Source organism: Oculina patagonica, chromosome 6 (assembly GCF_052425735.1).
Source record: "Oculina patagonica isolate OP01 chromosome 6, crgOcupat, whole genome shotgun sequence".
Classification (NCBI taxonomy): domain Eukaryota; kingdom Metazoa; phylum Cnidaria; class Anthozoa; order Scleractinia; family Oculinidae; genus Oculina; species Oculina patagonica.
In genome coordinates this window covers 37,042,066-37,052,874 of record NC_135763.1, presented here as the reverse complement: position 1 = coordinate 37,052,874, position 10,809 = coordinate 37,042,066, and the positions used below count along the sequence as shown (strand labels likewise).

Genomic DNA, 10,809 nt, shown 5'->3' with positions numbered 1-10,809 from the left:
CTAATTTTTGTCAGCGGACTTCTTTCAGAAAATACATTCAAAATGGCGGACCGTTTAGCACGAATTTTTTCATTCAGTTTATTTTCACGAGAAATTACGTTAAAATGACAGAATCGGGCAAGGATATAATTCAGGGAACATGCATGCAGATGTGTCCAGCACGGGAAATCGCGTCTAGAGAGAAGCAGCGTAGACTTCACTTCTTTGAAACTGCTGCTTTCACTTGTCCATCTTCAAACAGCGGTCGCCAACAAGACAAGTTAACAGCAGATCCGAGGGCAGCTGTCAAAGAATTTTCGCGCTCTGCAGCAGGAAAATCTATTGATCCCTCAGACCTCCGACCAGCAAACGTGCTTTTAAAGACAATGAATTACTTGATGGAGGAAATTGCCTCCAAGGATTCTGTCTACCCGTGGCAAATGATCTATTGGTTTGTTTTTGACAGGACAAGAGCTATCAGGCAAGACTTGGTCATACAAAGAATCTCTGGAAAGCCTGTTGTGGAAATTTTCGAAAAAGCTTGCAGGTTTCACATTTTATCTGGCTACAAGCTGTGTGAAAGTCCAATAGATGTGTTTGATCCAAAAATCAACAATGATCACATATCTGAATGTCTAAAGAGACTTTTGTGTTTTTATGATGCAGAATTTCCTTCTGCATACAGAGACACAAGGGCTGAATTTGAAGCGTATTACCTGTTACATAATCTGGGTTCTTTTGAAGCTTTAAGTCGTGCAGTTACGCTGCCTGAAGAAATCAAGAACAGCCAACTATTTCGCTTAGCTTTTGACATTGCTCTAACTTTCATGCTTAAAAACTTTGTTCGATTCTTTAGACTGGTCAAAAAGCTGCCATACTTAGCATGTTGTGCTGTTCATAAGCACTTCAACCAAGTGAGAGGCAATGCTTTCGCTGCTGTCAACACAGCATACTTCAGCCGTAATACGAGCCTCCCTCTGATGTTTTTGGTCGAAATGTCGAATTTCAATGATGTCCAAGAAGCGTGTGATTTCTGCTTGCATTTTGGGCTTGAAGTATCAGACACATCTGTGAAACTTATAAAAGGCAACCTCAACGATACACAACCACCGAGAGCAAGATTTTCAAACATGATAAATATGAAACTGGCCCTAAATACCATTGACATTCTCAATGGACGTTGTCCTGTTACTAAGGCACTAGTGAAAAAGTCAGTTGATGCATCACATTCTCATGCATCTGTGCCAGCAGTTTGCAGTAATAACTCTGGGACTGGTAAATCGCGTTTATTTTCACAGCCAATATCAACTGGTCAGCAGTCAAATGTAAGGCAAAGCTGGTTTGGTAAGGGAAGAGGAAGAGGAAGAAAGGCTGTCTAGTACTGAGGAAAGCAACCTCTCCCCCACCCCCCAAGTCAGAATAAAAAACCTCCAAGGGAAACTAAAGTTGAATGAGAAATCAGGAAGTTAGCAAAATTGGGGGTAAAAATGTAGTGCTTGACTATCCGAGGGAAACAACTTTTGGTTTAAGTTATAAGGATAAGGAGGTTTTAGAAAATGGGATTCCATTGTTGTTTCGAGTTCAAACTATGAATTCTCCTGAATTTGTTTGATGTAAGGTCTGAGAATCTGATGGTTAATCAGTAAGATTGCCTTGATGAAGATTTTACTTCACCTGTCTGCTTAAAAATGTTTCAGTATTGTAACAAAGGTGCAAAAGTGCAAGGAATTTGCAGTTACAATAAAAACATATTTTTTGAACTGTTATGGTAAACATTACCAGTTTTAATTCTATTATTTTTGAAGATGGACAACAATTAATGACGCTTGTTTATGGCTCTTAGAATGCACTAAACAGAACTTTATCTCGCGCGAAAATGTAGGCTCGGCTTTAGAACACTCATATTTTTTGCGAACGCGCGCGGTTTTCGAACGAAAGATCTAGAGTGAGTGTTTTGACGGAGAGAAAACGACCTTTTTGCGGTCTACACAAAATGGTTCCTGAACCTTGTCCGAGCAATGACGCGCTGCAAACTATACTAGTTATATTCTTTCTTTTCAAAAATTGAAAAGCACGTATGGAGTATCATGCAAAGAAATTTGGCACAAGCGATGGGCACTCACGAGACATCGTTCAGGACTTAAAATTTCCGCCATGCAGCAAAAGACAAATCTCGAGGTTGGGACTACGGAGTTGGCGAATGAGGGAAATAGTGCCATCTCGCCCTTTCCCCCTCCCCCACCTTTTGTCTTTCCCCTCTCCCCCATCCCCTCCCCCGGTCGAACAACAGACCGCCTGACATACTAACAGGGATGGCAAGTGTTTCAAAACGTTGGTTTAATAGCAACAAGCGTTCTGTTGTCGTCATCGTCCGTCAATGTCGTCGTCGTCGTTGCTGTTGCTTACAAGAACTCTTTCAAACTTTATTACAAAGCAGCATTCGTGTGACAAAGATCAGTTACACAGTTTGATCTTCCCGTGGTGCATTGATCCACAAATTCGCGATCCATTTTTCACCCTCAATGACATCGCATCCTCCATGTAAAGTCGACAAATCAACCTCTCCCATCTTTCCAGATTCCTCGTTTAAGACATTGTTGTACCAAAACAGAGCACTCCCCTTTACAGGCTTCACAACCAAGCTTGCCTTCTCACAACTTCTGCTGAGATTTGGCGAATATTTTTGGTCCTCCAATAATTCTTCGTGATCGGCCACTGGAAACGCGGTTTCTCCTCCCTTGGTGACGTTGTTTAAGAAAAACAAAATTGTGATGTACCTAGACAACGATAAATCGGAAAATTAGTCTTGTTGTATAAAAAATTTAAGACGGACAAAAAAACACGTACATGATGAGTGCCTTCTCTTATTTACTAGCAAAGCGAACAAGAAATAATTCAGTGGTTAAAAAACAGCAACTCTGTAATAAGCTGACTTTTTCCAGGAGACTTAACGGAAACGTCTTTCACATAGAACTCGAAAGTCGCTTTTTAATTAAAAAAGAAGTTTGTTCTTTTTCACGGCTATGGTGTTTGTTTTTGTAACATCTGTAGCCTAGAAATAACAGTCTTTCTTTTTGCGTAACCTCGCTCTGTGCTTCCCACGTTCTTAGGAGCGATCGTGTTTCACTCCTCCCCACAAAAACGATCGCCCCGAAAAACTATTGCGTGCCGTTCCCAAAATTGTTCAGTCCTTGGCGCGTAAACGGGAGAACGTTTTCTGCGGAAGAAAAATGGTTCTGAAAATTTTCAGAAATAAACTTTTGGACTCAAAAACAAAAATGCATCCATTGCAAATGTAGAACAGGCTCCCCAATGGGGCATGGGGTGAAAACAAATCGGCGGGCGAAGCGAGTCGAGCGTGGCCCGCGTTCTTCTTTCCCCAGGACACGCTTGGTTCGCCTCGCTTGCCGATTCCATTTCGCCCTATGCCCTGATGGGGAGCCTGTTCGCAGGCTAATGTGGTGTGTGAGTACGAATGGGGGAAAAGAAGAGACACTGCTTGGTGTACTGAAAAGTTTACCTGCATAAAAGACAAGTGCTTTTGTCGACGTCCTCAAATCTTCCACAGCATCTCTTTTCCTTCAACTCGCTACCCACAGTAGAGTCATAATGAGCATGATAATGGCCGCCTCGCCGATATTGTACGACCTGTGAAAAGACAAGCTACATCAGCAACTGATGAGGGGCTTGAAGACGATGCAAAGTTTGTAACACGCTTCCGTTATACGTCAAACGGTAAGGGAATTTTTGAGCGTCAGCACAAACCCAACATAAAAATTAAAAATGATAACAATTAAGGCCAGTTCACATGAGCATTATCCATTTAACAATTTCATATATATGGCAGTCTACGATTTCCCCCGGGGGAGGGAGTAATTCCTCTAGTGGACTAGGCTTCGCTCGTAGGGGGTACCTTTTTCAGGCCGAAGGTATTGGGGTATTGGGTATAAGGGTATTGGGAAAATGTTTTTTAGGTACAGGTATCCAAAAGAGCCTGTCAAAGAAATATCGAACATACGCACCTAACGGTTGATTTATCTAAGTTTTTTTAAGGCGTTAATCAAGCAAAAAATTTAGAAACGGGCCTTACGCCTAACCACGTAGACTGTAGCCCGCAGAACAAAAAACGGTTGCGCGCGATGTTGCGCCGTGCAATGTTACAGTGGTCTGGGTGCCAGAGGCTGTCCTTGGGTGGTTTTCGGTCGGCGAACGCGAATAAAAGGTCTGGCGCGCAAAACGAGGAAATATGTTTCCAGAAACACCCGTAGCGCGCATGTTTCCCCAATGTTTCCCCCCCAGTTTTGCCACACAAGAAGCATTGTTTCCAGCGTCGATTTTTGTTTCCAAGAAGCAAAATTTGCTTCTGCTACACAGCAGAAACATTTCGCGTTTCCGCGCGGCATGGAAGCATGGCAAAACGGGGAAACAATTATGGAAACATGTTTCAAGCACGTTTCTGGAAACATCTTTCCTTGTTTTGCCGGGCTTTAAAAAACATCTGGTACTGCTGTTGGTGCGTGACATGTGTGTCCGGAAATGCGATTCAAATTTCATTGACAGATTGAGGTCATTTATCATGTTTTAATATGAGCTTTAGCCTGCGAGCAGGCTCTCTATTCGGGGGCAACGTGAATATATGATTATTCATCGAGCGCCGAAGGCGCGATCCCGCGAGTGCCGAAGGCGAGAGTGCGTGGGCGAAGCGATCAATTTTGGTCGCGGGCTCGCTTCGCTCGCCCAGCGGCTCGCTTCGCTCGCCGACTCGCGCCTTCGGCACTCGCGGGATCGCGCCTTTGGCGCTCGAAGAGTTCAATATTCACGTTGCCCCCGATAGAGCCCGATAGAGAGCCTGCTCGCGGGCTATATGAGCTTTTATGCCAAGCTTCTTACAGTTTTAATAATTACAGACAATTTTTTAAGTTAGTAAAATGACAATTTCTACTTACCTGCAAAGCTTCGCTGTGTTCGATCTGCGCTACCGACATTTGAGTAACATGTGCAATTTTACTCTTCATTCGCTTTAAAACAGGGTCCTTGTCATTTAGTTCAATCCAGGAGTGGTCGCTGTACCTGGCCTTGTAGTAGGGCAAGCGGTTTATATTAAAAAGCTGGTAGACAAACTCTACAAATTGCGTACGGTTGACCTTTGTGCAATTTTCATATGTGATTACGAGCGCTTCTTCGGGTAGCAATGTTTGGTACACAAGCCACAAATCGTTCATACGCACGAGCATTTTGGTGAGGTGGTACACAAAGCCTGCGAACTCGTGCATCGTGATGTTGCCGTCCTTGTTAGAGTCGTAACGCGCGATTCTCTTGCAGTACTTCATCATCTGTTCCTCTGTTAATGTTTTGTTCGTTCCTTCTCTTGTCACGACTTGCTTGGGCGACTCCGTCGCAGTTTCACTCTCCTCCAAGCCATTACTTTTCGCCAGCGCCACCAAATGATCGCATTCCTCGCTGCTTAGGAAGTCTTGGATTTCAAAAATTGGCGGTTTAACGCTTCGGGTTAGAAGCTGTACGCTTTTTTCTTCGTCCACTTCAATGGCTTCTACATGGCCTACAGCGACCGCATCCCGTCTAGGTAGCCTCATGTCGGAAGACGCCGCGTACAGCCCGTCTTTGAAACACGGATTCTCTTCGCCGTTTTCAAACACCGCGTTACCGCCAGAAGAACACGTTTCCCCTTTGACAGGTTTTATATCCGAACCGTGGAGTATAATAAAATGACATGCCATAAGAAAAATGAAGAAACAGGATTGAAATAGGAAGGCCATCATGTCGCAGCGCCGAATCTGCTGAAAGATAGCCTGGACGAACAAAGAAATCCCCTGTACAGTGCGTTACAATATCTTCTTGTGTTCAAATTTACTGAAGACAAACACTGCTTGTTCTTTACACCGCAAGCATAGTCTGCATTCTATGCAATATGACCCTGTTTCGTGGGTTAGTGTTACAGTCTGGATCGTCACGCAACGAACTTCGCGCGACGAGCCTGGTAGCGCGCAGAACTACAACGGAGCCCGCTTCCCGGCGGAGGTTGCGCGCAATTCTCGAGGGAGTGCGAGGCGAGTTTTTATTCCTCTTATTTATTGGTATAGTATTTATACCTTTCAGTCGGTCAAAAATAAATGAAAGCAAAAAATGGAGGCAAAAAAAATATACATATCACAGAACTGACAGAAGCGCAGGCTAGCGGTAGCCTGGATAAGCTGTAATGCTTTTTTCATAGCCCTCCGAATGGGCGATATAATAGATATTATACCGCGCTATTTTCGATAACCCAGTCGCCGTGCAAGTGTGCCATCTGAACAAAGTACGGTAGATATTTGAATTCTTGTTAGACAAGAAACAGTCTCACAATTTCTCAGGGTTTAATAGTGTAGAGTGAGTGAGCACGCTAGTGCGCGCGAAAAACATCCAGCACAGGGCCCTGCCTCTCGCGAGGAGAAAACCGCGCGAGAAAGTCGCGCGCCGCGTCACCTCGTGCGAGTTGATTATCGCTCTCGCGCGCGTGCTCACCAACCCTGAGAAAAAATAAGGGGACTACGCGTAGTTTGGTCTCTTTTTCAACGGATTTCCAATGTTGCAGTTCCTAAAAAGTTCATCTTATGTATTCCTCCTTTTCTTCAAGGGTGCATTCAACCACACGTTCGCAATCCACTTAACACCTTCGATGACGTCACACCCGCCGTGTAGAGACAACCAATCAATGTCGCCCATGTGAGTCGCCCCGTCATGCTCTAGGAGGTGGTTGTACCACATTACCGCAGTTCCTTTCTTCGGTTTAATCAGCAAATTTGCTTCTTGGCATTTTTGATTCAGAGTTACGGAGTAGTTTCTTAAATGGTATCGGTTGGCATCGTCCGCCACGGGAAACGCCGTTTCACCTCCTTTGGCGACGTCGTTCAAGTAGAGGAGTATAGTTATGAACCTGCAAAATAAAGCCCATATGTAGTAAATAATAAAGATGGTAAATTTTAATTAAGCTCGGTAATAAATAATAAAGATAAGATGTTCTACATGACACGAGCATGGGACAAAGAAAAATTCTGAGTCCCCGACGGGAATTGAACCCATGGCCTCCCAGATACCGGTTGGGCGCTCTAACCAACTGAGCTACGAGAGCCATTTTACTCAGAATACTTTACTCAGAATTTTTCTTTGTCCCATGCTCGTGTCATGTAGAACATCTTATCTTTATTATTTATTACCGAGCTTAAAATTTACCATCTTTATTATTTACTACAAAACTTGATGAATTCGACATTGCTGATCCTAGCAGTATGCAGGACGCGTGTCACATATCAACCTAGTAAAATGGCCCAGCTCACAACGAGTCTCTCGTAGCTCAGTTGGTTAGAGCGCCCAACCGGTATCTGGGAGGCCATGGGTTCGATTCCCGTCGGGGACTCAGAATTTTTCTTTGTCCCACGCTCGTGTCATGTAGAACATATCTTGATGATGCGTTTTACTGGTGAAACCTGGAGACAAATTTTAACTTATTACTTATTACTTATTACTTATTACGTCTGTGTAGTTTTTAGCGCGCGTAAAAGAGTGCGCGATCGCGAGAAGGCGTGGCCCTCTCGCGCCTTTCGCGTTTCTCCCATACGCGCGCTAGAAACTAACGACGCCTGCCACGCAGGCTACTTATTACGGAAAACGGCCAAAAATATTTTAAGGCTAGTTTTCACTATCAACGGGGAAGGTAGCCTGCGTACAGGCGCCTGTGTCGTTTTTAAGCGCGCGTTTGAGAAACGTAAAAGGCGCGAAACGGCCACGGGAAGGAAAAGGGGGAAAGCCTTCCTATTTTTCTCTCGCGTGGCAGTCTCTCACCTTTCGCGTTTTCCAAATACGCGCGCAAAACTACGCAGGCTTCGGAGAAGGTTCTTCCGTCGGTTTGAGTTTTGTTTGAATAGATTGTTCGCTTGGTTTTGCAAAAACAAGCAGACGACTCGCTCTCGGTTTCTATCAACTTTTAAAAGTTGACCGTTAGAAACCTCAAGCTTGCCGTCTAATAGAACACAATCGCGCGCGTTGTTCTTAAAAGAAAAAATAATTCTTGATTTTTAGTTTTAAAACTAGATAAAATTGTAGTGCGCCTCGTTGACTATTCGTTCATAGAACACGAGGGCGAGTAGTCTAGCCATTTGTAAAATAGTCAATGATCACTAAATTCATTTACTAGAAATACAAGCTAGCCTGGGAGCAGGCTCTCTATTCGGGGGCTGACTCGTCCCCAGTCGTCTTTTGAGTCCGTCTTGAGTCGACTGCTGAACACGGAGGAAATCATGGGAAGGAAGAGAATTTCGCAAATTTCACGAGCAAGCACACGTCAAAACGCGCTTTCGGCACTCGCAGGATCGCAACTGCGATCCACGTTCTCATTCACGTTGCGCCCGAATAGAAAGCCTTCTCGCATTCTAAATACAAACCTGCACAAGTGACAGTCGATGTCACCTGCTCTGTGGCAGCACTCCTTCTTTCCAGCAGAGCCGTATGATGTGTCATAATGCGCGTTGTAGTGTCCAAACACAGAGTAACGCACTACCTGTGAATCAGAAAAAGAATTTCTAAAGAAAGTTTTCGAAATAATTTGATCTTAGATTTCTAGAGAGCTTTGGGTGGCCAAAGAGATCTCCTAAGCAGATCAACTCTTGAAAGGGGCTACATCACGGGGATTTAGCAGATTTTGGTCTGAACTGCTCCAGTTGATGGGCTCGTGACTGCTCTGAAAATAGTGGAAGGCAACGTAACCAATCAAAAACATTATCTTTGAACATAATAACCTTAATTTGCGGAGAGAAATCACATGTCGTTTTTTTTTTTGAAGACGCACGGAAACCATTCGAAATATTAAGCCTTATGTGTGACTTACTTAATAAAGTCACGCAATCGTCTGGGGGAAGGTTTTATAAAACAGCAGCAAAAGACGAACTTGCCTGAATTGGTTCACTTTTCCCAATCAGCGTTCTTGAAAGCCCTGTTAGTTTAACTATTCTATCCTGCAATGTCCCCACAATCGGTTTGTCCATAGGAAGCGAGGTAGACTCGCTAAATCGAATAAAATATCGAGGATCGGATTTGAGCTTCTCGATGTGAAAAAGAAACTCTACAAAAGAACCCTTCGTCATATTTGAACACTCATCTTGAACAACAAATCCGTCCAAATCAAGATCTAAGAGTCCAAACATTGGTGACGCATCTTCTTTTGTTGGATGTATGTGCTTGTCATAATCCATATACTCGATGAATTCTTGGAGACTTATTTTTCCGTCTCGGTCTAGATCATTACATGGACGCTCCAGTTTCTTGCAGAACACCATTTTCTCGAAAGTCAGGTTTTTACCATTCAGCTTCTTTTCCAACTCTCTCCTTTCGATCCCGTCTCCTTTTCCATAAACTGTTTCGCTATCCTTGAGGTGTCTTTCTTGCGTTAGCTGGATAAATCGATCGCACTCTTTGCGGCTGAGAAATTCAGGAATCTCAAATAACAAAGGACGAAGACTGCGTGTCACGACTCGATGGGTTTTACTACCGCCAAGGTTCATTTCACGAACATGTCCAACATTCACTCCGTTCAGCTTCACTAACTGAAACACTGAGTCAGGTGCGATGTATTCTGTTTGGTTTGCATCATCCTTTGGACAAATCCTGGCCTTCAAAAATCTATTTGCACAATTTTGAGGTCCTCTTTTGATTATTGAGCTTTCTTGTTTGGAAGTCAGAGATGTTACAAAGCGAGGCTGTTTCGAAATTAGAACTGTCACAATCGTTAAGAATAAACGCAAACGATGATCCAAGTGAGTATAAATCATGTCTTCTTCTTCTTCTCAAAAACAGACAGATTTAGTGGTTTACATATGGTCCGCCACCGGTGCATGTACAATAATTCGTCGGCAAAAAAAACCTTACATCGAGTCAATGGGCCACAGTGGTCCTTTGAGATACTCACGAAAAGGCCAAGGTTCACAATCAGAGATCAGATAGCTGTAACTACTATCACGCAACATTTAGGTCCACGAGCGGCAGTCACAAGTGATTCAGTGACCAAGCACACGCGCGTCCCGTCACCTCACGCGAGGCGATTTTCGCGCGCACTCGCGTACTCTTCTACACAACATCACAAACTCTGAAGGAAGCTGCGACAATTCTGCACAGTGTATTAAAGTTGTCTGTAACTTGCCTTGTCAAAATAGCTACAATCATTGACAAAAGTCATTGGCCCACCCACCCCCTCCCCCCCCCCCCGTTTCAATGTTGGACTGTAGGACAATGTGCCTAAACTCCTTGTGCAGAGCGTTTCAGTTTGTGAGCAAAAGTAAGCAGCAATTGCAGGCATTATTTTTTTGCATGCTACGCAACATTGCAAAGGGGAAGAAGGGAAAATTATTTAAGCGCCAATCACAGGGAAGCCTCTTGCTTTATGTAAAATATCAATCACGAGAGACAGGGTATTCGAGGTGTTTGGATGACCGATGAAACACTGTCTTGAGTGTTTGTTATAGAGTAAACGGAGAAAAAAACCGGACTGGGTATCCAAACTTCCTTCACGGTTATGACTTTCTTTGTTTTGTTTGTTTTTCGATGAATTCATTCTCGTTCCCATAGCCCTTTCGTTTCTCTTAGTCGGCTGGGCCTTGGCACGAGGAAACGAAGGGCTCTGGAGACACAGAATTTCCAGTCCTAGATTCTAGGACTTCCGGTCTTCATGTATGCAGTCATGACGTTTCAAAAGAATGTACGAGAGAGTCGTTTGGTTTTCGACTTCCGTTTAGGAATTCTTTGTTCCAAACAGCCAATCAAAAAAAAAAATGGAATTAATTC

At 43.8% G+C, this 10,809-nt stretch overlaps 3 protein-coding genes across 3 annotated transcripts; 1 reads left to right on the top strand and 2 right to left on the bottom strand.

Moving 5' to 3' along the window:
• Positions 1–42: 42 nt before the first annotated feature.
• On the top strand, positions 43–1,627 carry LOC144656474 (germinal-center associated nuclear protein-like). The gene has a single exon (XM_078516693.1). It carries the CDS (start codon positions 105–107, stop codon positions 1,356–1,358), a length of 1,254 nt encoding a protein of 417 aa, XP_078372819.1. The 5' UTR covers positions 43–104; the 3' UTR covers positions 1,359–1,627.
• A 681-nt stretch (positions 1,628–2,308) lies between these two features.
• Positions 2,309–5,856, bottom strand: LOC144657594 (transmembrane prolyl 4-hydroxylase-like). The gene is made up of 3 exons (XM_078517943.1): positions 4,926–5,856; positions 3,500–3,627; positions 2,309–2,756 (listed from the first exon to the last, which is right to left on the bottom strand). Exons 1-3 carry the CDS (start codon positions 5,757–5,759, stop codon positions 2,438–2,440), a joined length of 1,281 nt encoding a protein of 426 aa, XP_078374069.1. The 5' UTR covers positions 5,760–5,856; the 3' UTR covers positions 2,309–2,437.
• A 106-nt stretch (positions 5,857–5,962) lies between these two features.
• On the bottom strand, positions 5,963–9,902 carry LOC144657593 (transmembrane prolyl 4-hydroxylase-like). Its single transcript, XM_078517942.1, has 3 exons — positions 8,921–9,902; positions 8,418–8,529; positions 5,963–6,913 (listed from the first exon to the last, which is right to left on the bottom strand). Exons 1-3 carry the CDS (start codon positions 9,798–9,800, stop codon positions 6,589–6,591), a joined length of 1,317 nt encoding a protein of 438 aa, XP_078374068.1. The 5' UTR covers positions 9,801–9,902; the 3' UTR covers positions 5,963–6,588.
• Between the last annotated feature and the right edge of the window lie 907 nt (positions 9,903–10,809).

What these genes read in the sequence shown, in the direction of transcription:
- LOC144657593 (XM_078517942.1), bottom strand. Translation starts at nt 9,800, where the DNA reads ATGATTTATACTCACTTGGATCATCGTTTGCGTTTATTCTTAACGATT. An exon ending in AAGTGAACCAATTCAGGCAA is followed by an intron (nt 8,530 to 8,920) that starts GTTCGTCTTTTG and finishes ATTCACAGGTAG; the next exon opens with TGCGTTACTCTGTGTTTGGA. An exon ending in ATCGACTGTCACTTGTGCAG is followed by an intron (nt 6,914 to 8,417) that starts GTTTGTATTTAG and finishes TTTATTTTGCAG; the next exon opens with GTTCATAACTATACTCCTCT.
- LOC144656474 (XM_078516693.1), top strand. Translation starts at nt 105, where the DNA reads ATGACAGAATCGGGCAAGGATATAATTCAGGGAACATGCATGCAGATG.
- LOC144657594 (XM_078517943.1), bottom strand. Translation starts at nt 5,759, where the DNA reads ATGATGGCCTTCCTATTTCAATCCTGTTTCTTCATTTTTCTTATGGCA. An exon ending in AACACAGCGAAGCTTTGCAG is followed by an intron (nt 3,628 to 4,925) that starts GTAAGTAGAAAT and finishes GTCTTTTCACAG; the next exon opens with GTCGTACAATATCGGCGAGG. An exon ending in AGCACTTGTCTTTTATGCAG is followed by an intron (nt 2,757 to 3,499) that starts GTAAACTTTTCA and finishes ATCGTTGTCTAG; the next exon opens with GTACATCACAATTTTGTTTT.